This window comes from Carettochelys insculpta, chromosome 7 (genome assembly GCF_033958435.1).
Source record: "Carettochelys insculpta isolate YL-2023 chromosome 7, ASM3395843v1, whole genome shotgun sequence".
Taxonomy (NCBI): domain Eukaryota; kingdom Metazoa; phylum Chordata; order Testudines; family Carettochelyidae; genus Carettochelys; species Carettochelys insculpta.
In genome coordinates this window covers 60,278,645-60,306,009 of record NC_134143.1, presented here as the reverse complement: position 1 = coordinate 60,306,009, position 27,365 = coordinate 60,278,645, and the positions used below count along the sequence as shown (strand labels likewise).

General features: G+C 44.2%; 1 protein-coding gene across 1 annotated transcript in view; it reads left to right on the top strand.

Annotated features, from left to right (window-relative positions):
- Positions 1–27,365, top strand: part of SLC18A2 (solute carrier family 18 member A2) — a 55,882-nt gene that overhangs the window by 11,418 nt on the left and 17,099 nt on the right. The window contains exons 3-9 of the mRNA XM_074999803.1: positions 8,280–8,338; positions 9,832–9,915; positions 14,057–14,149; positions 15,191–15,280; positions 15,387–15,430; positions 15,515–15,575; positions 26,267–26,362. Coding sequence (XP_074855904.1) covers positions 8,280–8,338; positions 9,832–9,915; positions 14,057–14,149; positions 15,191–15,280; positions 15,387–15,430; positions 15,515–15,575; positions 26,267–26,362 — 527 coding nt within the window. The remainder of the gene's footprint in view (positions 1–8,279; positions 8,339–9,831; positions 9,916–14,056; positions 14,150–15,190; positions 15,281–15,386; positions 15,431–15,514; positions 15,576–26,266; positions 26,363–27,365) is intronic.

Sequence of the window (27,365 nt, the reverse complement as noted above, 5' to 3'; positions counted from 1 at the left end):
ATTTTAGCCTATTGATGCATATAGATATGTACTGTGATTAGCTTTAAACACAAGTAATTATTTTTAAGTCAGGGGAGTTATTTACGTAAATAAAGTTACACACCACACTAAGTATTTGAAGGATGAGGGCTTTAATTTTCAGTATTTTGTTTTGTCCTGTAGCAGTTTTGTAAAATTCAGGTAATATACCTTTAGCAGCAGTAGCATTTATTCTCCTATTTGCTAATGTTTATAAATGTAGCACATTATAAACTTTATTCTGAAGGTGTTATAGCATAAATAATCAAATTTAGATTTATAAAGCCTTAACGTGAATTAAATAAATGATTTTAAAAATAAGTAATTAAATGTAATCATTCCATATTTTCAAAACCAGGGTAACAAATGCTCGAAAGCTTAATTATGGAGAAACCATCTACTTTTTACAACAAAGCAACAGTGTCAGGCCAGAAACTAAAGCCTTTGTCCTTTAGCTACCAAAACCTAGCTCCCTAGCCTTTGAGCTGGAGGAAGTCATCATTAGCTGTTGTGTTACAGAAGTTATTTTGTGTTCTTTTTAAGTAATGGACAGTGATTATAGTGTAGCAGTCTCTCTCATCAACCCGCCTACTGGGTGTATTTTTAAAAGGGACACCAGATACTCTGCTTCAGTTTTGTTTGCTCAACGAGTTAAACATACAAAATCAGTAACAGAGAGGTAGCCATCTTAGTCTGTATTCTGACAAAACAAAACAGACGAACAAAATGCTACATGCCTGCTGTTTTGTTTTATTCAAAGTCAGTGCTCATTTTGGAGAATCTTGGTAGTAGCAGCTCATCTTGTTCCTATTTAAAATAAGGGAGCCCTCAACTCCCACCCATTGACATTAATGGGAGTAAGATGGGTCCCTCCATCATTAATAACCTTGCTTAGTTTCAACTTATGTTCTTTTAATATAACTCACAGATGGGATCTAACTATTTGGGCAGGGCAGTAGCAAGCTGTATTTGAACTAAAAATAGAGAAAATGAAACAAACAAAAGCCAGAACATCTCAGACCCGGATAAGTTGTTAATTGCATGTATTAACTCAAAACTTACATTTTCTATAACTTTGTTGAAACTCTCCTTTGCTTCTGATGTACATCTGGCAATTTTCAAGCCAAAATGTGTTTTCCAAGCTGAAATTACAGAAGTAGAAAAGGCCTTAATAATAATGGCAGCTAGTCGCCACATTAGGTATGGAAAGTGACAGTTTGTCAGAAGAGGTCAAGGCTGTAACAATAGTTGGGTTTGCTTCCTGCTGTCTTATGAAGTAATTTACATGTACGTAAAGTATGTACATAATAGTAGCATTTTGTGTTTTACACACAGATTCATAGAGTCTAAGGCCAGAAGGGTGTGTTGTGGTTATCTTGACCTCCTGCATGAGATATGGTGAAGAAACTTGTATAGAATAATTCCTTTTAAATTAGATATCCACTCTCGATTTAAATATTGTCCGTGATGGGGAATCTACCAGAAGCCTTGGTAAATTATTGTGGCGATCAGTTACCCTCACTGGTGAAAAACTGACATGTTATTTCCATTCTGAATGTATCTAGCTCCAGCTTCCAGCCACTGGATCTGGCTGTACCTTTGTCTGCTCCAGAGAAGAGCCTATTATCAAATATTTGTTCCCCACCACATACGTATGTATGGGCTAATAAAGTTACCCAATAAACTTAGTAAGCAAAATAGATTGAGCTCTGTCACTGTGAGGCAATAGTCTCCAACCTATTTAAGCCAAGATCAAATTTTGAATTGAAATACAATCCAGGATCTACTTCAGACCCCCATGCCTTCTCTGAGCCCCAATCCTGCTCACCCTGTCCTTCCTCCCTTCCCCATCCTCTCTTTCACCAGGCTGGGGCAGGAGGTTGGGACATGGGTTTGAAATGTGTGGGGGGACTCTGGGTTGAGCCTGGGACACAGGGGTGGAGGTACAGGAGGGTGGTCAGGGTGCAGGCTCTGGGAGGGAGTCGGGTGCAGGCAGCTGAGGGCAGGCTCACCCCTGCTTGAGCCCTGTGCCATACCTGAAAGTAGCCAGCCAGCTTCCTTCATTCTGAGCCCTCTCTTGCCCCCCACCACTCTGTGGATATGGGGTATAGGGGAAAGGGGACACCCTGACATCAGTACCCCATCTTCCCCCTCGGCAGCCCTGGCTCCCAGGGGCAGCTCCAAGAAAGAGAGCTGGAACAGCACAGCAATGGGGGATGGGCAGCTGAAGCCCTGGCACTCGATAGCGTCTCGGCCAAACCAGGCAGGATCAACTGTCAGAGGCTCCAGGGTCTGCCAGTAGATCCCAGTTTACTGGTGGGTGACCACTGCTGTAAGGCATCTATGCCGATCCTGTAATAATGTTTGTGGCTCTTCTCAGGCCACAGCATCGTACTGGGAGTCGGATTCAACTGGTGATCTACCAATTCCCTGTGTAAATGACTACAGAAGGTGAAGAGAGGTTAACACTCAGGCCCTTTTACTCCCATAACAAGAGGAGAGAAGTATGAGGTAACAGGCAGAGGGTTGCCAAGTGTCTGGTTTTGAACGGAAATGCTTGGTCAGAAAGGGACAATGGCAGCTCCAGTCAGCACCACTGCCCGGCCCATTGGAAGTCTCGTTGGTGTGACTGTGGGGCTAAGGCAGGCTAATCTCTACCTCTCCTGGCTCTGTCTGTACCCCAGAAGCAGCCAGTAGGTCCATCTCCTAGGCAGTGGGTCTTGCACTACCATTACCCCACAGCTGGGGTGATGCCTGTGGCTGAGAGCAGCACACAGAGCCTCCAGCCCCACCCCCCATCTAGAAGCCAGACCTGCTGGCTGTTTCTGGGGCATGGGGTGGATCCAGGATCGGCTGGAAGCCTACCCTAACTCCCCAGCACCAGTGACTGGGAGCCACCCAAGGATAGCCCTGACCTCATGCCTCAGCCCTGAACCCTCAAACCCAGAGTGCACTCCTGCACCCCAAATCGTCACCCTGGCCACATTCCATAACCCTCGCCCACCTGCACCCAATCCCTTTTGTCAACTTACAGCCCCTGTCATGTTCAGCCTCACCTCTCAGCCTGGAGCTGCCTCCTGCACCCGCAGCCCCTCAGCCCCATCCCCAGCCCAGAGCCCACCCCCGCCCCCACACTCAACCCTTTGCCTCAACATGCAATTCACTCCTGAACTCTGAATACCGGTTCTGCCCCACAGCCTGGAGCTCTCCTGCACCCAAACTCCTAACCCCCAGTCCCGCCTCAGAGCCTGCACCCCCAGCAGGAGCCCTCCCCCTCTTCCACACCCCAGTGAACGTGAGTGAGGGTGGGGAATAGTAGGCTACCAAGGGAGAGGGAATACAGTGAACAGGAACGGGACCTAAGGGAAGGGGTGGGACTGGCGTGTTCAGTTTCGTGTGCATGGAAAGTTGGCAACCCTAAACAGGGCAGAAGCGACACAACAGACTGCAAATGACAGAATTCTTACAGTAATCAGGCCAAAATGCTGAACGCAGACGGCCTGTTCTCAGTCACGTCAGTACTGCTCTGGAGCAATGGCATTGAACCCAAAGCACTTGCACCAGTGGAAGTAACAACAACAACAAAAACGCTGTTGCTGTCCGTGCCTTGTTTCAGTTTTCTTGCACTGCAGCATAAACCACTAAACTCATCTCTGGTTTATCTCACCACCTTAAAGTAATCTTGTTAACAGTACTTTTTCTGTGCCACTACGTGGTAGTACTGAGTACTGCCACCTCGGCAGCCCCAGCCACGAGATCGCCTGGGGGTGGGGAGCTGGCTGAGTATGGGCTCCTCTTTTTTTGTTTTTAAAACAACAACAACAAAAACACTGTTTTTTAATGAGCGTAAGCCAAGGTCTGAATAAACTCTCTCCTGCTATCTGTGGATGAGGTGGGGGTCAGAGGGGTGTAGGTGGACTTCAGGAGCAAACCTTATTTGCATAGCTGTAGACCGGGGTGGGAAGTCTTTTTTGGTTGGGGGGGCCATTAAGCCACCAAAAAAAGTCAGTCGGGACCACAAAAAAGTGATAAGAAAATACCCACACTCACAGATGTGGCCCCTGAATGAGACACCTCATCCCCTCACACTGCAGCCCCATGGACATGGGGTGCAGCAGGTGGGGAAAAGAGACCCAGGGCTTTCCCTGGGCCAGATTAACTCTTCTGGAGGCGGGAGTGGTGGGTGTTCATGGTTCAGTGCGCAGGAGGGGGCTGCTGGGGAGCAGGTGTGGGGACTGGGTGGGACCAGAAGCATGCTGAGGGCAGGGGGTCTGGGCAAATGGGGGCTGCTTACCTGGAGCAGCTCCCTACACTGCATCCAGGCTCTGCACCCCTTCATTCTAACTGGCTGCAATTCTGGCCAATCAGGGAGTGAGAGGTGAAAAGCTTCCAGGTATCACTGTGTTGCTGTTCCCTCAAACGGAGGACGGGGGAGCAGTGGCAGTGGTGGTGCATGGAGTTGAGAGCCTCTACCTGCCTCTGCCAGGCCGAGCCCTTGGGTCAGCGCCAGCTTGCCTGACTCTGGCTCATGAAGCATGGGGCTCCAACTCTCCTACCCCCTGCACCATCTCACAGAAGGCTGGATACCGGGCAGGGCAGCCCTGAGCCTCAGGGCTGGATCCAAGCAGGCTGTGAGCCGTAGCTAGACTGCAGGCTGGGAGCACCCCACCCCTGTTATAGACACACCTACATTGCCTAGGTGATCAGTAGACTGACCTGCTTTGCCAGTGATCGATTTTGGCTTTTTGTGGGTTAAATTTTTCTCTGGTTTTGGATGTAGGGGTAAGGAAATGTTATTTTCTTTATAATATGACTGTGTGACTAAAAGGCCGGAAAAATAATTAAATTCACTGTGGTAAATTATCAAAGGGAGTTTACCAAAATTACAACATGCCGCACTTACCTGTTTTCTTCCTTTGAGAAAATACCTGTTTTTCAGACAAGGGGATGTACAGTAGATTGGCTTGTGGTGCCACCTGGCAGAAGGAAGGGTTACATGAGTGTAATCACTACCAGACAATCCTGTATTATTGGAGCCGTCTTGTCACTGAAACTCAGCAATTTATAAATGCTTTATCTGTAGCAGCCTCCTCCCACTGATTAATGAAAGGTACTTTTCCTGAGGTCAGGAATACTTGTGAAAGCTTTTCTAGCTGCAGAGCGCCCTTTTGGAATACGTTGGATTTTGGTTTAGATTTACCACTGAGCAAGTAATTCTCTATTTGGGGAATTAAAGAGAACATGAAAGACAAAGGAGCAGCAGATACAGAAGAGATTTACAGGTCTCAGGAATTTCCTCTGCCTCTCTGTAGAGATATAAATTTGGGTAGAAAAGGCAAAGACAGGAAACAGAATCAACGTGAAACATTCAAACCCTTCACATAGTCACAACTTTCCCCCCTATATGAAGCACCACAGAGCAAGAAGGGAGGTGACCAAGGAGAATGAGGGAGGAGTATTAGAACAGTTGCTTTGTGGGCTTATGTGTAAAAAAAATGTTTGGTAACTGATCTGGTCAGAGCCCAAACTCCTGATCAGTGCACTGTTCACTCAATTGTAAGGGGTTTGAGAACATAACTACAGACCATGATCTAATGGTAGCATAGCAACCTACTAATCAGTGTTGCTGTTTTAGAAGGATGTGCAGGCATATTAAGAGAGGACAAAGCAAGAAGAGAAAACTGCCCATGGCATAAAGTGGGGGGTGAGGGTTTCTCCCAGCTTATTTGTTAACTTAGGCGCTGCCTTCTATTGAGCCGGCAGCTGCATGCTGAGTTGGTGATACTGTATCAGATCAATGTCTCCCTCAATCCCTTGGCAAGATTTCTGGCAAGCCTTTCCTCTCCATGTGTAATATCCATAATAGAGGGATCCAGAGCTATAATCAGCCAGAAAACACATCTTGCATTGAATCAGTACCTTTACCTCATGCTGTTGAGGGACTGAAAATTCTGTTTTGATTCAGCTACGGGAAATGAATGTGCAGAAATGAAGCCGGTGTATGCAGTGATTAATGTCTGTATGGACAGGAAGTTTTACATCAGCTATTAACTGCATTAGGTGGCATGGCCCACTAGATAAGGTACATGGGATGGGAGATGTAGTCCTGCTTCTTCCTTAGACATGCTCTGATCAGAGTGCAACTCTTTTGCTTTCTCTGCGCTTCCATTTCCCTTTGACAAAGCAGGAATAATAATGATGGGTATCCGCCTTTGTAAAATGTTTTAAGATCTAGAGATGAAAAGTATGACACAAAATGTTACCGTTCTTCAGGGCCACTGGATACCAGCACTAAAGGGCTTGATCCTGCAGTCAAGCACAGTTTGCTCTACTCTGATGCAGCAGGATTGCATCCTAAATTGGTATCTCTTCGACTGGTTTTGTCCACAAGTTTATATGGGGGATGTTGTAACCGAGTTCTCTGACCTGCTGCTGGAAGCGTTGGGGACTTCAGCATGAATGTTAGCAGATACCCTCAGGCACCTATGATCAGCATCAGTCTGCTTCCTCACAGCCTTCCTCTTATGAATTACACAGACTTTTGGAATTTTATTACTAGCAGTGTAGAGTCTGGTTGCTCCTCTTTTTATTCTGATTGTTGTCCATCAGGGGCATATCTATGACAGGCACACTCAAGACCTCACTTCACTGAGTATCCCAACTTTTTTTTCTCAGAATGACTAGTTTTGGCTTCTTCTATACAACTTTCCGTCTCATCTAATCTCTTTCCTTACTTTTTATTTATTGCAGTACAGGTTGAACCTTGGTTGTCCAGCACCCGTGGGACCTGACCGGTGCTGGATGACAGAAGGTCAATATTTTCTGGCACGTTATCAACATTTCCACTGCTTACTGTGCTCTTAGAAGGCATTTATGGGTAAATTACAGCTGAATAACAGCACAGAACACTGAGAGCCAGAACTGGTGGCTGTAAACAAACCTTATGTGACCACAAGAAACTTGGCCACATCCATGATAAGTGGTCCCCAGGCTAACTAAAATCAAGCTGGATTCTGGAATTTGCTACGTGAGAGAGGGTTCCATATTAGAGAGGTTCAATAGTAGCTGAATGAACCTGTTAAATGCCTAGCATCTCATCATTGCCTTCCCTTCTTGTCTCTTCCCCTCTCTCTGAAGTTTGCTTCTGTTCTTTATCTTATCTGAAAATCAGTTTATCGTTTCATAAAATAAGGATAAGGCAGAATAATATTTAAAACTATTTGAATTTTATAAGCAATTTATGTGAATTATAATGGAAATAATTGATGTGTTTTGTTGCTCATATACAATCAAATGCTTCAAGTAGAGTTAAGGTAGCAAATGGCCACTACTTTGAGATGTTTATGTACAAGTAATTATGTTTGTTTATCCCTTATATTTTAAAGATTTAATAAATAGTTAATAGGCAAAAAAGTTCTACCGTAGAAATTCTTCCACTGTTTTGCTTGCAGTGCTAAATTGATCAAGCAATAAAAGGACCTGAACCTGGCAAGTCATTGGAAGGGTCATTCAAAACCAGACAGCTTTACAAAACTCTGGAGCCCTAAAAGATTTGTTTAAAAATATAGCAGAGGCTCACATCTCATGGAAATACTTGTTCTGATGAAAAAGTCATGTTTTTGTATCAAAATGTTGCCAATGAAGAGTTTTCATCAGCTATGTTCTTACTCCTGAAACCACAGGGGCAGCAACATTGTATTTTAAGCCTCTTTGGGTGCAGTCCTAGGCAAAATACCTGATGAATTCAAAGATCTTTCCCAGGTGTGGGCTAGAGGACTGAGTGTCATTGGCCTGACTGTATCTTCCAATAGTTAGTGGGACTGTTCTGTGTGCTCTCTGTAGTCTAGTTTTAGTGTACAGAGAAGTACAGAACAGTTTCTCAACCAACAATGAGACATTAGTAGAATATTTCACAGTTCAATACAGAGGGCCAGATTCTGCCAGGCTTATACCCCAGGGGGATTTTAGAAGATATAAATATCACAGAGTTAGGCCAATGGAATTATAAAGGGCAAGTCATGTATGATTTCTGATACAGAACACAATCTAAACCACAGACAGTTCTAATAATGTGGCCTCACCAACATCCAAGTCCAGAATTCACAAACCAAGCTTCCAAGTTTTTGCAATTTTCTGAATACTTAAAAGCAACCATCCTTTGCTTTCAGCAAGGAATTTACCTGAAGAAGCATGTTTCAAACTCAGTGTGTACATGAAAATGTACTAATCTTAAATATATTTGTATTGACTTTGTTTTCCAGAATAGGCTACCAGATTCCAATGTTTGCTGGCTTCTGCATTATGTTTGTCTCAACAATTAGTAAGTGTTTGGTTTTTGTATACTTTGATGCAGATGCTGAGTTTTTCATAAGTGATCAAGCAGATCTGATTCCCTCAGTAGGCTCCATGTTTAAGGGTGGGAGGAGGTAGGGACACATCTTATTTTTAAAAACAACAAGAAGTCCTGTGGCACCTTATGGACTAACAGATATTTTGGAGTATAAGCTTTCGTGGGCAAAGACCCACTTTGTCAGATACAAAAACCAAATACTTATTAATTGTAGAAACAATGCATTTGACAAAGTGGGTCTTTGCTCAGGACAGCTTGTGTTCCAAAATACCTGTTAGTCTATAAGGTGCTACAGGACTTCTTGTTGTTTTTGAAGATACAGACTAGTAAAATACTGGGATGCCTGTTACAGGAAGAAGTTGAGGCCAGTGGGATTTAAATGTCTTGAGTGATTTTGATGGTCACCTAAGTAGATGTACATGGGCTGGTAGAAGAAAAGGGTGCTGCCTCTTCTCTCCATCTAAGGAACTCACCTCTTTCCTGTTTTGTCACCCAGTGGGTTAGACTGTTGCTCACGCTAGCACAACGCACCAGTAGCTCCATCAAAGTCTGTGGCCTTTCAGTGTAAAACTGGTGAAAGAACAGAATAAGGCCATATGTGCAAGTGAGGGCTGGTTCAAGGGCTTGTTCCAGGTCAGGGGCAGACGTACTTGAGACTCGTGTGTGTTCAGACAGCAAGTTGTGGATTTCGTAAAACTGGCAGTGACACAGAAACAGGGCCTGAAAGAGGACAGTCCCTGCACTCAGACCAGTGCTCACCCTACACTAATGTCAACGGGAAGCCTTTCCACAGTACAGTGTAGGATCAGGTGCAATACCCAAGAGGTTACATAGTGCCCTGTACAATGAGCTGTGCACAGCTGCACACCTCTTGGGGCAGCTTTGGAGTCAGTGAGCCTCACAGACAGATGGTTCCTCTGATACAGCTCCTGTTAATAGGAGAGTCTCAAGAGTCCTTAGAGGGATGCCACACTTTCCTCGGCATATCCAGCCAACAATGTGCAGCAGAGCATAGTGAGGTGCAGAGTGGAGCCATTGCTAATCTTCCCATTGTTTGCTTGTGGGCAGAAGCACCTGGGGTGTAGCCCCTGCTTTCTCCAATGCCTGGAATTGCAAATTGGGCCATGCTAATGTGACAGGGCAGGGAGATGGGGTGAAGGTGGGGGTAGTTGCACTGAACCAGGGCATACTCTATTCCTTAGTAATTGGTAAAGCTAGCTTGGGTACATATCTTTTTGTGTGTGTTCTGTTACCAGGAGGGTTAGATGTGGAGAAACGATTCAACACTGACAAATTTAAATGTAATAAGAGAAAATAACGTGGTTAGCATTGAAAGTGACAGCAGTGACAGAAAACACTTGGCGAAATCGAATGGTGTTGTCATGACCATTAAAATATCTTGAACTTTTTAACCTTGTTAGATTTAACCTGATTTTAAAAATCTACCTTGCCTTTTTCTACAGTGTTTGCTTTCTCGGGAAGCTATGCTTTACTCTTCATAGCAAGGTCTCTTCAAGGAGTGGGTTCTTCGTGTTCTTCTGTGGCTGGTAAGAATGAAAATATATATAAAATAATAGATTAAGTTAAATGCATTTCATCTTGTCTTTCTAGTGACAGTCATTTCCTTAATTGTGTAAGTTTGTCTAGCAGCTTCAATAATTAATGTAGATTTCAATTACATTCATTTTCTTCTGCACGCACAGGGCTGGCTGAAAGTATCTCAGAAATGTCACTTCTAAATTCTGTGGTATTTGGCTCACGTGATTGTAGACATTTTAAAGTCTGCTTTTTGAGGTACTTACACACAAGTTTCTTTGGTTTTTTGGAATTCTTTTTATCAATGTGAAAGATCAGCAAGTATAGATATGTCCACTGAAGACTTGCCACTTCCCATTGTAAGACCCTGTCTTTAGTTGCTGATAACTTTGCCAAACTGTAACTTCTTAGGCTGAGATTTCTATGCTGGGAGTTTCCCTCAGGCTGAATATTTTTTAAAAAAATTGTATCAATATAGTTCACAGAATGAGGGTCTGAATCAGAATGGCCTTGTCTACACTAGCCGAAAACTTCAAAATGGCCATGCAAATGGCCATTTTGAAGTTTACTAATGAAGCGCTGAAATACATATTCAGTGCCTCATTAGCAGGCGGCCAGCCGTGGCACTTCAGAATTGGTGCGGCTTGTCCAGACGGGGCTCCTTTTCAAAAGGACCCCGCCTACTTCAAAGTCCCCTTATTCCTATGAGCAGATGGGAATAAAGGGACTTCGAAGTAGCCGGGGTCCTTTCGAAAACGAGCCCTGTCTGGACGAGCCACGCAGCGGCGAGCCGCGTCAATTTCAAAGTGCCGCAACCGCCCGCATGCTAATGAGGCACTGAATGTGTATTTCAGCGCTTCATTAGTAAACTTCGAAATGGCCAGTTGCATGGCCATTTCGAAATTTTCGGCTAGTGTAGACATAGCCAATGAGGCTACAGGAAAACATTGTTTTGACCATGTTCAAAAAAGTCAACATTGTTTTTTAAACAAAATATTCTGGAGCCGTTGTATTTTAAATAGTCTTGAAATTTGGTAATGAGTGGCCTTTGTGCCAGGGGTATATCTTTTCATGAAAACATACCCAAATTTTGCCAAATTTTTGCAAAATTGCAATGCACACATTATGAGCAAGACTTTTTAAGAGGTTGGCAGTTAAATTCCATGATACTCCATCTGCACCTGGCATGTTCCAGCACAGGAACAAGCAGGACTTCCCTTGCCACTGTAGCTCTGGGTTGCTTGAGCATTCAGGACCAAAGTCTGGAGTTAGGTGTTGGAACTAGGGCTGGTGTAGCACCCCCTCTTTAAGTGGTTCTTCTTTAAGTGGGTTTCCAGTTGGGTTCAGGAGCTCTTGACACCCCCATTATTGAAATTGTTCCACAGCCCTGAGTCTGGGCATAAGAACCCATGGCAGGGAAAACCATGTGTTCTCTACTTTCAGTGATTCCAGAAACATCAATGAGATGAGTAGTTGGGGAGAGGCAACTAGGATCAAGAACACTGGAAATGGGAGCAGAAGCCTGAACAGTGGCTGTCCAAGTGAGGAGAAAGGGACTGTGATGAAGAGTAACGGATAGAAAAGAGACCAGCCTGGATCAGGGACAAGTTGGAGTGGACAGGACAGAAAGGGTCATGGTTGGGCAGCAACAGGAAGAAACGTCTGTGCTAGATACAGTATGGTCCCCTTTCAGAGCCTCGCACAGAACCTGCAATTCCCAGCTCTCACCGTTCCTCTGCTGTCAGCAGATATCTGTGAAATCTAGTGGCAAAGTGTCCAGCCTGGTAGTGCTGTCAGTTACTCTGTTAGATCACATGGCAGAACTTTGTACAGTGGCTCTAAAGGTACTAACCTTGCTGGTGACCCCTTTGCTTGTCAGTATGATGCCACATGAATCATAAGGGAATTTGTTTTTTTTTTTTTGTGTGTGTTTTTTTTTTAAATGTAGGAAATGAAAGAAAAAGAACATTCAGATTGTAAAGTCACATTCAAAACTTAGTAAATGGCAGAAATAAATGCTTTACTATACAGCCTTTAAATTACTTGATCACATACTATTTCTTCCATAGAATCCCTACTGCATTCAGTGGACAGGACTGACTTGCTCTGACCCCTCACTTGTTGTAGAAGTTGGAAAGTGCAGTGAATGAGATGGGATTTCAGGCAGACAAAAGATAGACTCATGTCTAAAGTGGTTGAATGCCGCCCTTGAGAATTAAATTCTATCCCAGATATTGCCATGTTATTTGCATGCGATACTAGTCAAGTAATTTAAACCAGACTTGTCACACGTGGTCACTAATTGTGTGTTCCTCGTTTTCTGAGTACCTGACTCTGGGGTCTGAACTACAGTACCACTGAACACTGACAGCGGCAGCAGAATTCAAGGGGAGTTGTGCATTGAGCATAAAAAACTGCTGTAGAATGCCAACTACTCTAAAAAATCAGGTCCTAGACATTTCAGTTTAGGCACCTGTTCTCATCACTGGTGTTCTTTGAGATGTGTTATTCATGTCCGTTCTGATCGGGGGTGTGTGTGTTGCATGCACGAGTGTTGGACGTTTTTGCCTAGCAGCTCCTGTCGGGTCAGCTGTGGAGCTCCTTGGAGTGGTGCCAATATGGTAGCCGTTATATACCACTCCACAACCCTGTCCCTCCCTCAGTTCCTTTTTGCTAGCTGCTCCAACAAAGGGGAAGGAGGGTTGGTATTGGAATGGACATGAACAGCACATCTGGAAGGACACCAGCAGGTGTTGAGAGCAGGTAACTGTCTTTTTTTCTTGGCATGCATGTTCATGTCAGTTCCAAGCAGGTGACTCCCAAGCTGCTACACCCTGGACGAGGGGTGGAGTTAGGAATTACTAAGTGGAAGAGTGTCCTGCCCCTTGTGGCAACTGCCCTAGTCTGCTAATTTATGGTGTAATGGGTGGTGTTGGGGGCGGGGAGGGGTTGCCTTATTGTATTGCCTAGGGAGTAGATGGTTTACTGGAATTATCTTAACATATCTGTCCTAATCAATTCCCTGCCTCTGTTAGAGCCTCTGGCACTGGTGGAATCTCATGAGAGCTGCCATAGTGAGTCAGATCATTGGTGCATTTGGCCCAATTTCCTGTCTTCCAGCAGCATTTGGTTCAGATGCTTCAGAGGAAACAAACAGGAAATTATCAAGATCCATCCCTTGTTTGCCAGTCCCAGCTTCTGGCAGGCAGAGATTTAGCGACATGTGGTTGCATGCATACCTAATCATGTTGGCTAACAGCCATATATCCTTCATGATCTTATCTAATTCTTTGAGCACTGAAAACCAGGTAGCTGCCCTACAGGGCCAGCAATGGTATATAAAGCCTGCCATAATCGGACCCACTCTAGGGTGCCCCACAGCCAACCCACCAGGAGATGCTGGTGAAAAACTTCTGACATTCATGCATGTGTCACATGCACACCTGATTGGTATTGACGTGAACACTCAAAGAAGAATTAGCAGCTATTATTTACAACAGAACGAAGGTCAGTCTCCCCTCCTTTTACAGGGGTGTTGTGAAAGTAAATGCATTAATATTTGTGAAGCGTTTATTCTGTAACAATGAGCACTCTTGAAAAGCCCATGAGCAAACTAGTAATTCTCTCTTCAGCCAGGAGCTGAATTGTGTTCAGGAAATAAGGCTTAGGACCACAAATTGAACAAGGAGACAAGGAGTAAAACAACATATTGACTAGCTGCTCATTCAGTGAACGCTCTCCATTTAGTACACTAAATGGAAAAAACTAGTATGGGATCATGTAATTAGTGACTATAGCATCATGAACACATAACACAGGTGCAAAGCAAGGTTATTCAGACAGCTGTAGTTGTGGTGTTTTCTATGAGTGTTTGATTTTGCAACCTTAAGAAGTCTTATAATACTATGTGTGTGTGTGCACGTGTGCGTGCATGTGTGTGTGATGGTATAGATAATGAGGCATAACCTTATAAACCATCAGTGTTTGCCTGACTTACTTCCTTTGACTTCAGTGGCAGTTAAACACAGAGGCTAATAAATGAAAGTACAGTAAATGTGTAATGTCACATCTTTTTAATATTCAGTGAACTGGTGAGTGGTGAAAATTACTGATATTATAGAGCCATCTAATTATTTTTTTTTTTAATTTTAGGGATGGGCATGCTGGCCAGTGTTTATACAGATGATGAAGAAAGAGGCAGTGCAATGGGAATTGCATTAGGAGGATTGGCTTTGGGAGTATTGGGTCAGTGTGATGAAATATTCATGAGAATAAAAACAAACAAAAAATACCCTAAAACCCAACCAGTCCCCAACCCAAATCCAAAAACAAAACAAAAACACATTGCACATCTGAAGTGAGAATGTTATAGGAGATTCCACTTGGGAGCTTCCTTTTATAAAAATAGAATTTTGTCGTCTTATTTACAGATTATATTAACAGTGCACATTAAAATAGGGTTTCAAGTTAAAATACATTTCATATGCAGATACCTTTTGCTAAAGGAAGACAAATCTGCTGACTTTCAAAGTTTGTCACCAATTATCTTGTCTGATTCAGAATGCTTCCCTCTTAACAGTGTGCTGGAGAATAGTGATTAACATCTAGAGATACCATGTTTCATTCTCAGTTACGTAAGTGGTTTTTTTGGGGGGGGAACGGGTGGGGGTAGGACAGCTGCAATGCCTTTGGAAAGTCCTTTGAAGTTAGAAATACAAACACTGTAGTCTATGTTCTCATCTGCATTAATCTATCTTTAAATTCAACAGTTGAACATAGAGATCTGCCAAAGATCTGGGTCTGTCCTGTTCCAAGTAAAGTCAACAGCAAAATAATCTTGCTGCCCAGCCTCTAAGATCAGTATTTGTACTATACTCGCCCTCATGAGTATCTTTCAAACTCTTTGTCAGGTTTCTAGCCTTCTTACTTCAATAGGGGCAACACGCTGCTTGCTTTATTCACACAGACAGTAGTAGGTAAACAGTGGACCTCCCTGTATCACTGAAGCAAGTGGGATGTGGCCCATGCTTGACAGTTCTTGTTTGGGCAGTGTTTGCAGACTGCAGGCGACACTCCCTGCGAAATTATCTAAATACATTCCTTATATTGAGTTACAGTGGTTTGGTTATTTTAATTAATGACCAGTAAGATGGATGGTAATTTTGGCATTGAATTTCAGTATTAAGAGAACAGATTCCCTCTTTCCCCTCCCAAAAAGAAGGGTAGTTGGTTGAACTCATAAAAGAAAAAGGATCTTAAATTTGTCCTTGTTTTTTTTGCTCCTAGTGGGCCCACCTTTTGGGAGTGTGATGTATGAGTTTGTGGGAAAGACAGCACCTTTTCTTGTGTTGGCAGCATTAGCTCTGTTAGATGGAGGTCAGTAGATACTAACATTCATATTTCTGTATAAGTACTTTTTTCATTTTTACTGTGTATTATAGTCACCATTTTAAACAGCTACAGCATTTCTTTCTTTTTTCAGCTGTTCAGTTATTTATTCTACAACCATCCAGAGTACAACCAGAAGTAAGTACCACTACAGAAAACACTTTTTGTAATGGGTAATGTTTTGCCCTTCCTAACCCTGAAGTTTTATCATTTGTTTGACAGAGTCAAAAAGGGACACCATTATTGACCTTGTTGAGAGATCCATACATCATTATTGCTGCAGGTACAGTTTAATTCTGGGCTTTTTTTTTTGTTTTGTTTTGTGCTGTACTTTGAATCCCAGGCTGCCTTTACTCTGGCTCTGATTAGAAAACTTTCTACCAGTGCAACTCAATTGTTTGCAAAGTTAACTTAAAACAAGGTTTCAGGAATGAAATAATTAATTCGTGGAAGTTCAGATGGACTCAAGATGCAAGTTTTGGATTCACATCAGACTTAGAACTTCCCAAAGAGCAGAGAAATTATGGTTCACATCCATCTTTGTGCAGGATTATGTATAGCAACCAGGGATGTGAATGGCAGCTTGTGTAGACATACCTGCATTAGCTGTGCTCCAACTAACTCATGAAAAAATAGAAGTGAGGATGTCACGCGTAATTCTCTATTAGCTCCATAAGTAAGTACATAGCCTGGGGTATCAGGGCTCATCTGCACGAGATGTCATTCAGAATCTCATACACAGTGTAGATGAGCCTATGAGAACCATAACTGTGCCACTTTGATATATGGGAAGTGTGGCCATCTGGGGAGAAGGGAGCTCCAGAATAATTCTGTCTCAGCATCCAGATCTGAAAAATGTTAATGGAACTTTGTTTTCATTAGAAAGGGTGAGAGTTTGGAATGTACCTAGAGAATGTTTATACCTATGTTTATAGGATTTGGGAAAGGTACCGAAAGGTCAAATAAATTTGAATTTTCTATTCTCTCTCTCAAGGCGTTATCCTCAGGGAGTGGGCGAGGATTCTCATATTCATTGTGAGCCTACTGGGAACTTTTAGGCTTGCAATAAGCTTCCTGTATATGGAGTATGACTGACTTGTAAGTTAGCATAACTAACAGGTCAAGGCTTTCATTGCAGGTCCAGTGGGCCGTCTTGCTCATCATAATTAAAAGCACAAGCATTTTAGGAATTTATGTAGGTTGATTCTTTTAATAGGTCTTCTGCATTATTTTGGAGGTGTTTGTTTGATAGATATAAGTTCAGATGCCATGGTCGCTGTGTATGTCAAGTTCTTAATTTGTAATTGTACTTTATAGTTGGAGAAATGCACATATTTTTGACTAGTTTGCTTTATCTGTAGCAAGATGCTCTATGAAAAGATCTCTTTGTGTTGATGAGAGGTGCTTCTTACATTCAGTACAGTTTAAGCTCAAACATGGAACTGTAACTTATTCCTTTATATTTTGTATAATCAGTTATGACTCTTTATTGCTGATGGGTTCAGTGCTTCCATTCCAGTGAATACCACAGCAAAGAGAATGCCAATGCAGTCATGGGAGCACTGGTATAATATGATCCTTGTGGCCTGCCCTGAAAAGCCCTTGAGCTGTAGCATTTGAATCATCTTTAAGTCCAGTGAATAATGCATGAAAAACAGTTCAGTCTGGAGATCATTAAGGCACAGATAATGGTAGTAGACCCCACAGAGAGAAATGATCACAATCTTACGCCAAATAAAAATCATAAAACGTACTTTGGATCCCTAATTGCTTTTGAAGCCCCAGGTAGTTAGGGTAGTTTAGAAGTATTTCTGGAATGCATACCTCATTAATGTAAGTTGGACAGATCCTCTGAATCATGAACACTAGGGCTGTGTCCACAGGGGCACCCTCTGCCGACAGATGGTGCTGTTGGCAGGATTACCTCAGCAAATCATCTGTCACAGCCACAGGTTAAAGAGCCTCTTGCTCTGTCAACAGAAAGTGTCTATACAGCAGCCAGATCTGTAGACAGAGGGTGCCTGTTAACCCCAGAAGTGTGGTGTACATGGAGGGCAAGCCCTTCCAGGTTCACCGGCTCCACAGCTTCTGCCACAGTCCTTCCATGAGGTGAGAGTGGCAGAGCCCTGCTGAACGCAGCTACGCACCTACAGGGACCACAGCCAGATCTTTCTAAGCCTGACGGTGACACCCGGCAGTGTGGCAGGGCAGCCTTCAACTGCTGCGTGGGACGAGGGGCAGCTGCTGCTCCCACTGCCCCTGGTCCTCATGGGGGTCTTCCACCAGATCTGGGAGGATCACCCTGAGGAGGACCCCACAGACAGTGGCCCCATGGCTCTGGTACAGTGGCAGACCTCCCCCCATTGGGGGCCCTGACGAGTGGCATCATATCACCAGCAGCAACTGGTGCCCATGTAGACCCAACCTAGATGTCTTCTTCAGCTAACATTTCCCTCTTGTGTGGATTAAGTCCCTGCCAGATCATTCTATTTTGAATTTTTTTTTTTTTTGGTCAGCAACCAGCAAAGTAAGAAGTCTATACCACTGGGGTTTAAAGAAAGACATAGAATTACGTGTCATCCAAACACTGGTAATGTTGCATGTCGAACTACCTCAATATTTTTTTCCAGTGGCTTTCACACATGGACAGTATTCAGGGATGACAGAATGGAGTCATATCATGAGAAATCCCTGAAGAAGGAAGAGCTTTGAACTAGGTTCGCTGGGGGAAGGTGACCAAAACCCTGTGGGTAGAAAGGAACTTGGAGGCCAGGAAGAAATGCAAAGAGGAATGTACAACAAAAGTGGACCCTTGGTTCGAGTAGTGAGGGTGGGGAGATCGACTGGTTATCTCAGGTGTTTGAACACCAATGCCAGAAGCCTGGGTAACAAGCAGGAGGAATTAGAAGCCCTGGCTCAGTCCAAGAACTATAACTTGATTGCAATAACAGAGATTTGGTGGGATGACTCGCATGACTGGAGTGCTGCCATAAAAGGGTATAAACTGTTCAGGAAGAACAGGTAAAGGAGAAAAGGAGGAGGAGTTGCACTGTATGTGAGAGAGCACTATGATTGCTTGGAACTCCAATACATAGAGGGAGAAAAGCCTGTTGAGAATCTATGGGTCAAGCTTAGTGGTGTAGGCAGCACTGGAGATGTGGTGGTTGGTGTCTGCTACAGGCCGCCAAATCAGGATGATGAGGTAGATGAGACTTTTTTTGGACAACTGAGAGAAGTTTCTGAATCGCGGGCTCTCGTTATCGTGGGGGACTTCAATTACCCTGACATCTGTTGGGAGACCAATACGGCGGTACACAAGCAGTCCAGGAAATTTCTGGAGAATGCTGGGGATCGCTTCTTGGTACAAGTGCTGGAGGACCCGACCAGAGGTCATGCGTGGCTTGACCTGCTGCTTACAAAACAGGGAGGAACTGTTAGGGAAGGTAGAGGTGGGAGACGACGTGGGAAGCAGTGATCATGAGATGGTAGACTTCAGGATCCTGACCAAAGGAAAGAAAGAGAGCAGCAAATTACACACCTTGGACTTCAGAAAAGCAGACTTTGACTCCTTCACGAACCTGATGGGCAGAATCCCCTGGGATGCTACCATGAAGGGAAAAGGAGACCAGGAAAACTGGCAGTATTTTAAGGAAGCCCTATTGAAGGCACAGAAAGAAACCATCCCGATGCGCAGCAAGAGAAGTAAATATGGTAGGAGACCAGACTGGCTTAATGGGGAAATCCCTGGAAAACTTTGGCACAAAAAGGGAGCTTACAAAAAGTGGAAACTGGGACAGATGTCTAGGGAGGGGTATAAACATATAGCTCGAGAATGTAGGGCAGTTATCAGGAAGGTGAAAGCACAACTGGAACTGTGACTCGTGAGGAATGTGAAGGATAACCAGAAAAGTTTCTACAGGCATGTTAGCAAAAAGAAGGTGATCAGAGAGGGTCTGGGGCCCCTACTGGATGAGGGGGATAACCCAGTGACAGATGATATAGGAAAGCTGAAGTACTTAATGCTTTCTTTGCCTCTGTCTTCACACACAAAGACAGCTCCTGGACTAATGCAATAAGTGATGCATTGTGGGATGAAGGTGGACAGCCTTTGGTGGGGAAAGAACAGGTTAGGAGCTATCTAAAAAAGCTAAATGTCCATAAATCGATGGGCTCAGATCTAATTCATCCTAGGGTTCTGAGGGAGTTGGCGTATGTTGTTGATGAGCCCTTAGCTGTTATCTTTCAAAAGTCGTGGAGATCGGGAGGGATCCTGGATGATTGGAAAAAGGCAAATGTAGTACCCATCTTTAAAAAAGGGAAGAAGGATGATCCAGGGAACTATAGGCCAGTCAGTCTTACATCAGTCCCTGAAAAAATCATGGAGGGGCTCCTCAAGAAAGTCATTTTGAGGCACTTGGAGGAGGGGAGAATGATCAGGAATAGTCAGCATGGATTTGTGAAGGGCAAGTCATGCCTGACCAATCTGATTAGTTTCTACGATGAGATAACTGGCTCTGTGGATAGGGGAAAATCAATGGATGTGATTTATCTTGACTTTAGCAAAGCTTTTGATACGGTCTCCCACAATATTCTTGTTGGCAAGTTAAAGGAATGTAGATTGGATAAGTGGACGGTAAGATGGATAGAAAGCTGGCTAGAAGGTCGGGCGCAGAGGGTAGTGATCAACGGCTCAATGTCAGGATGGCGGTCAGTTTCCAGTGGAGTGCCCCAAGGTTTGGTTCTGGGTCCTTTTCTGTTCAACATATTTATCAATGACCTGGATGACGGATTGGATTGCATCCTCAGCAAGTTTGCGGATGACACTAAGGCCGTGTCTACACGTGCCCCAAACTTCGAAATGGCCATGCAAATGGCCATTTCGAAGTTTACTAATGAAGCACTGAAATGCATATTCCGCGCTTCATTAGCATGCGGGCGGCAGCGGCGCTTCGAAATTGACGCGCCTTGCCGCCGCGCGGCGCGTCCAGACGGGGCTCCTTTTCGAAAGGGCCCCGCCTACTTCGAAGTCCCCTTATTCCCATGAGCTCACGGGAATAAGCGGACTTCGAAGTAGGTGGCGTCCTTTCGAAAAGGAGCCCCGTCTGGACGCGCCGCGCGGCGGCAAGGCACGTCAATTTCGAAGCGCCGCTGCTGCCCGCATGCTAATGAAGCGCTGAATATGCATTTCAGCCCTTCATTAGTAAACTTCGAAATGGCCATTTGCATGGCCATTTCGAAGTTTGGGGCACGTGTAGACGTAGCCTAAGCTAGGGGGAGAGGTAGATACGCTGGAGGGTAAGGACAGGGTCCAGACTGACTTAGACAAATTGGAAGACTGGGCTGCAAGAAATCTGATGAGGTTCAATAAGGACAAATGCAGAGTCCTGCACTTGGGCCGGAAGAATCCCAAGCATTGTTACAGGCTGGGGTCCAACTGGCTCGGTAGTAGTTTTGCAGAAAAGGACCTGGGAGTTGTAGTGGACGAGAAGCTGGACATGAGTCAGTGTGCCATTGTAGCCAAGAAGGCTAATGGCATATTAGGTTGCATGAAGAGGAGCATTGCCAGTAGATCCAGAGAAGTGATTATTCCTCTTTATTCAGCTTTGGTGAGGCTGCATCTGGAGTACTGTGTCCAGTTCTGTGCCCCCAATTATAGGAAGGATGTGGATACACTGGAGAGGGTCCAGCAGAGAGCGACCAAAATAATTAGGGGGCTGGAGCATATGACTTATGAAGAAAGGTTGAGGGAATTGGGACTGTTTAGTCTTCAGAAGAGAAGAGTGAGGAGGGACTTGATGACAGCCTTAAGATTACTGAAGGGAGGCTGGAGAGAGGCTGTTCTCAGTGGTCACACATGGCAGAACACGGAACAATAGTCTCAAGTTGTGGTTGGAAAGGTCCAGGTTCAACATTAGGAAAAACTGGTGGTGAAGCATTGGAATGGTCTACCAAAGGAAGGAGTGGAGTTTCCGTCCCTTGAGGTGTTTAAGTCTCGGCTCGACAAAGCCCTGGCGGGGCTGTTCTGATGGCTTTGGTCCTGCTTAGAGCAGGGGGCTGGACTCAATGGCTTTTTTAGGTCTCTTCCAGCTCTGTTGTTCTATGATTCTATGAGGTGTGTGTGAAAAAGCAAGTAGATACCACCTTTTGGTATCTTTGTCAGAAGTAAAAGGCTGGAACCAGATAACTGCCAGATGGCTGGCACTCAAGCAAACAAAATCCTGTGGTCAATGACAAAAGACATGGACGTCTGAGTTTGTCACTGCTTGCAGGAGAGCAACCAACAAGGGAAATGCAAGCACTATATCATATCCAGATCAAAAACCCGACTTGAAGGAATCAGAGAAATCTGAGTACTCCTGGTGGATGAAGTTGCCTCAACAAAGTCAAGTTGCCTTTAATAACCTGGTTTAAAATGAGAGCGAAAAGCCATATAACAAAATGTTATCACCAAGATGATGTTCCTTGAGCAGGGATCTGACAATTTTCCATTTGAGAAAGTATCTGTAAGGAGGATATTAATGGTCTCCACCAGTAATGTACCCAGTATACCACTGCATGATTTTGTGAGCTGTGAAGAGCCAGGCCTGAAAGAATGGTAGATGCTTGAAGTTCTCCCATCACCTTCTAGGACCTTTGCCAGACCAACAGAAAATAATCCAGAAATAATGTAACATATGGCCTCTGCAAATATGGATCTCACATGATGAAAGTGTTCAGTACAGTACTCCAGAGAGATACTGATAACAAGATTATTATCTGCCTCCGGGAACAGGGTCAGTTAGTTACCATGTAAGAAGTTTTTACTTGACCATGAAGAATACCAGCTCAGACTTCTATTGTGTTTATTGGAATATATGGTTGCTGTGTAAAGTAACTGAATATAGTAAGTGCAGGTTGAACTTCTATAATCTGGAACTCTTTCAGACGGCAACATCCGTAATACGGCGTGATTTTTAGATAGCTGGATGACCACATCATGGGTGTGGTCAAGTTTCCCATGGTCCCATAAAATTTGTTTCCATCCGCCAGTCCTGGCTCTCAGTGTTCTATGGTGTAGCTGTGATTTACCCCGAAATGTCTTCTAAGAGCCCAGTAAGCAGTGGAAGTGTTGGTAATGCTGCTAGACAATATTGACCTCCCATTGTCTGGCAAATTCTCTTGTCCAGCGCTGGTCAGGGCCCCAGGGTGCCGGATTGGAGACTTTCAACTTGTACCATGGCCATATAGTAATTATAAGGTTGTTACAAGATCCTGGGTTGTGGCAAAGCCTGGAGACATTTTCTAGCATATATTGTTAGGAAAATGGACTTAACTCTTTTGTACACATCTGAGTTTTGCATGCTATTTTGGGGTAAATTTCCAAGACCTGAAGAAGAACTTTGTTATTTGAGCACATCTTTGATTTTAACAGACTAGAATTCATTCCGCCAGCTGTATTTTGTTTGAGATGAAGTTGTTTCCAGCACCAAGGTGCTCTTTCAGGCTCAGCTGATGTCTTGTTTTGGGACAGGGCATCCTTGTGCATTTAATTGGAACTGCTCATGGACATATGAAGGTTCCAGGAGCACAAAACAAAGCGGAAATTTTACTTTAGTTGTTGTTGCTTGCCTAAGGAATGTATGGGTAGTGAGTCCGCAAGTTTGCCTTAGGGATCTTAGAGGTGCAGTCTAATATATCTTGGCATTTTTGAACAAAGAATGACATTGGTGCTCATTTTGTGTTGAACTGTGTGATTAGAGGTTTCTTCCGGGAGAAGTAACAACTCTGTGACTTCAGACATATTAAATTGGAGTTTTTAAAGATAAAAATTGACTTATAAATTACTGCAGAGATATTGGAATGTTTCTGAGCACCAGTCCAAGACTGAAAGCATAAGGAAGTAAGTCAGCAGATAGGCATACACCTCTCACTATGCTGCTCACCCCGGCCAACTTATGGAGCTTTTCTTGAGCAAGTGGGGCTGGCTCCTCCAGGGAGTCAGAAAAAGATACTTTGTGACTTCCTCACATGTAACAAAATGTACTAGAAAAAAAATTGGTGAAGGTGCAGTCAAGCCTGATAGGGAAATTTACAAGCATGTTCAATTTCATAAAAAAAGCCATTTGACTCTAGCTGAGGTGTGCTGTGGCAAAGCGTGGGGCTGGTTGAAATACCACCACTTGGATCAGATCTCCTTCAAATGTAGAGGGCTGAATTTACAACTTGTTATATGTACAACACTCAGATCTAGTGTACCTTATACAAAATGCTATTGGGTTCCACAGCAATTGTCAAAACACAGCAACTTTTTTCCAACAGCACTTTAACCCATGGTTACACTAGCAAGTTTTGCCGACAAAAACCCCAGTTTTGTTGACAAAACTGGTTGAATGTCCACACACAAAATGCATTTTGTCAACAGTTTGTCAACAAAACACAGCACATTCGCTGGCAGCGCTCTGCATCTCAGCCATGAGGTGTAACGTTGCTGTCAGCAGATTCTGTCAACAAAAACAGGCTGTGTGGATGCTCTGGTGGGCCCTTCTCTGGACAGAGAGGGCATCCAGATCAATGGGCTGCCCTGTCTACTGTGCTTTGGGGTGCTGTTTTGTTGAGAGTGCGGCCAGGCAGTCTGGCTGCTCTGTCGACAGAGCTGAGTGCTCTCCTGATTGGCTTGTGTGTGTGGCTGCACTCTGTTGACAGAAGTTTTGTTGGGAAATCTCTCCCGACAGTGACTTCTGTTGACGGAGTGCTGTAGGGTAACCATAACCTTAGACTATTACCATAGCATACAGTAAACCCGCGATATAATGGACTAGAGCGGGGAGAGGTGCTGTTAATGCCGAAAGCCTGTTATATGCACAGGTTTACTGTATTCGCCCTAGTGTCCCACCAGCCAGGCTTCTCAGACACTCCCCCCCCCCCAAACAAAAAAATAAATGGGCAACTCTCCAGAACCACTGGAGCTGCCGCTGCAGGAGCTGCCCGCCGCTGGAGGTGTGGCGGGAGGAGCTGTGGCCAGAGCTGCCTCAGTGGCAGGAGCTACGGCCGCAGAAACCGCCTGCTGCGGCCACAGCCGCTGCCGCAGCAGGAGCCTAGCTGCAGCCGAGACCAGCACCACAGCCACAGGAGTCACAGCCAGAGGAGACGCCACACGCACCTTCCACCAGGGCTGGGGCATGATCATGGGCAGATGGCACTCGCATACGCGTCCCACCCCTGCTGAGAGGAGCATGTGGTGGCTCATTCAGCCACAGTGGCCCTAGCTGTGGGGTGGCTCCTGCTGCTACTCTGGTGGCTCCTGCGGTGGCGGAGGCCCCAGCTGCGGTGGCGGAGGCCCCAGTTGCGGTGGCGGAGGCTGTTCCAGTAGTGGCTCCAGTGAGTACTTTCTTTGGGAGGGGGGTGCGGATTCAGCGGACTTCGCGAACAACAGCAGGGGAGGCTGGCGGACATCCATTCTTTCCAAAGTCCATTGAATCGAGGTCCGCTAACTCGGGGGGTTACTGCACTGTTGGTAAGGGTGCAGCTTTCACCAACATTCAACTGAATGTAGCCAGGTCATTCATACCTACATGCCACAGGGAGTGCCACGTTTAAGAGGCCAAGTTCTGTTCTTCTCTTACTACGGACCAAGGGTGCCACCAGTCTTTGATAGGATCACAGGACTTGAAGCAAGTTTGAGAGGTCATGTAGGCTAGTTCCCAAACTCATGGCAGGGGTACGTATGATCTACATGCACACGCATGTTGGCTTTGCCCGGAATGCCTAGGTTGGTGAGGAAGGATTCTTATGTCTGGCTGGGATACAGTGAGCTTCTCAGGGAGTGGCTAGCCCATACTAATGAGCACCATGCTTCTTACAGGAGCCCTCGATGGATCTTGGATCCTTTTCTGTGCTGCATTTGCAAATTTAACTGTAGCCCCTCCTGAAGTGCTGCAGTGAGAGAGTGGAGACAGGATGGTCCCAAGTTTTACAAAGTACAGTAAACTCTTCCATATCTGGCATTCTGTTGTCTGGAACTCTCAAATAACTGGCATTTTAACCATAAGTAAATGTTAGTTACATTTTCCATAAGTACAGTATAGTGAAAGTAAATACAAACGAACACAGCAAATCCAGTATAAGTTTAAAGAGTACAATACCACTGTTGTTGGTAAGTGAAGTACTCTGCATACGTTTTTGTTTGGTTCTTAATATCTAATCTTGTCTTTCTGTAGCGTTCTGCATTGCTAGGTCTACCTCTCTATTATCCAGAATATTTGAATATTCTGCAACCTCCTGGTCACGGGGCTGGCACATATGAAAGAGTTTACTGTAATAATAAATAACAACATGCCTCTTTTCTGGCAGCAAGCAGGATGCTGATGAGGAAAGGGGAGATTAACTTTCTGTCCTCCCCAGTATCCTGATAGGAGGAAAGCACTCCACCTAGGATCTCACTTCCTTTTTGTTTTAAGGACTACACAGCTCCTTTAAGGTTCTCTGTGGCTGACAGAACGGTAGGTGGGTAGATATCCCACCTCTCCCTGAGCCTGGAAGATACTACAGGGACACAATGCCTCAATATCCTCAACTACCGCAGGAATGGGGTCAGAGGCCATGCCTTGTACACAGTAGGGCTACGATTTAGCCCTGAGAGAACAGATGTAAAGACCAAAAGATTATAGTTATAACTTATCATTTGTACAACAGTCAGATCTAGTGCACTTTCTAAATGTCAGCAAGCTCACTGCAATCTTTGTCTCCCCTCACCCCATTATGAAAATAGCTTAACCTTTATTGTACAATTCCTTGGAGAACAGAAATAAATAAGAAGTTGGAGGCTTAAGTGGTCCTCTTGCCGGCATTTAAAGTTAATCAGTATTTGTTGTATGACAAACAGGGCTACAAAGAGCACTGTCTCTATAAATGCTGCCCTTCTTTCTTCAGCTTTGGGCGTTAACATTCAAGTGGTATAATCCCTGTTTTTTTGCCCCAACCCCTCCTCTCTTTAAGGATCCATCTGCTTTGCAAACATGGCTATTGCTATGCTGGAACCAGCATTGCCCATCTGGATGATGGAGACCATGTGTTCAAGAAAATGGCAACTTGGTAAAGTACAGTGCAATATATTTTGCTTGAGTCTAATATTTGGTAGCATGAGTGTTTTGTTAGCAGTGGTGTCCCTGGGTGCTTTGGTGATTGACAGCAAGATGATCATTTTTGTCTACATCATGCGCAGTTGTGTGATTATGTATACATATTTAGAGGGTGTCTATATGTGAAATACACACGGCAGTATTCAGATTTTTTATATTTTCAATGGCTAAGAGTTTTTTTTATTTGATTTGATTGATTTTTTTTCTTTTTATCCTTTTAAACTGTGGGAAATTATGAAAGGTCAGGATTATTTAATAAGAATAGATGTTGAAATTGAGAAAGGTAAAGCTATAAACTATAAAACTATAACTATAAAAGCACAATCGGTCACCATATGTTCAAGTTTCAGCCTTAAATCAAACTACATTTTTCTTACTTTGCCTGTCTGTAAATTTTGGTTGTCACTAATAGAAATATTTTTTCAAAAGAACCCCGAGATTATTTTTATTAAAGTCTCATGATTTAAGCCAGTATGATGGTGTAGGGGCACTCAGTTCATAGTTTTGATGCTTGGGAGTGGCAGTACTATCATAGAAGCCTGTGGCTGGAAGAGACCTCAGGAGGTCATCGAGTCTAGCCCCCTGCCCAAAGCAGGATGAACCTAACTAAATCATTCAAGCCAGGACTTTGTCAAGCCAGGACTTAAAGACCTCCAGGGATGGAGCATCTACCTCCTCTCCAGGTAACACATTCCAGTGCTCCACCACCCTTCCAGTGATATAATTTTTCCTAATTTCCAATCTACACATGTATATGTATCTGTGCTGTATATAGTACGCACACTTAGGTACACAGCCTGGAACTGCCAGAAACAAAGCATCTGATGAAATGGGTCTTTCCCCATGAAAGTTTATGTTCCAATAAATCTGTTAGTCTATCGGGTACCACAGGACTTCTCGTTGTTTTTGCAGACACTGACTAACATAGCTATCCCTCTAATCCAGTTGACAGCAGT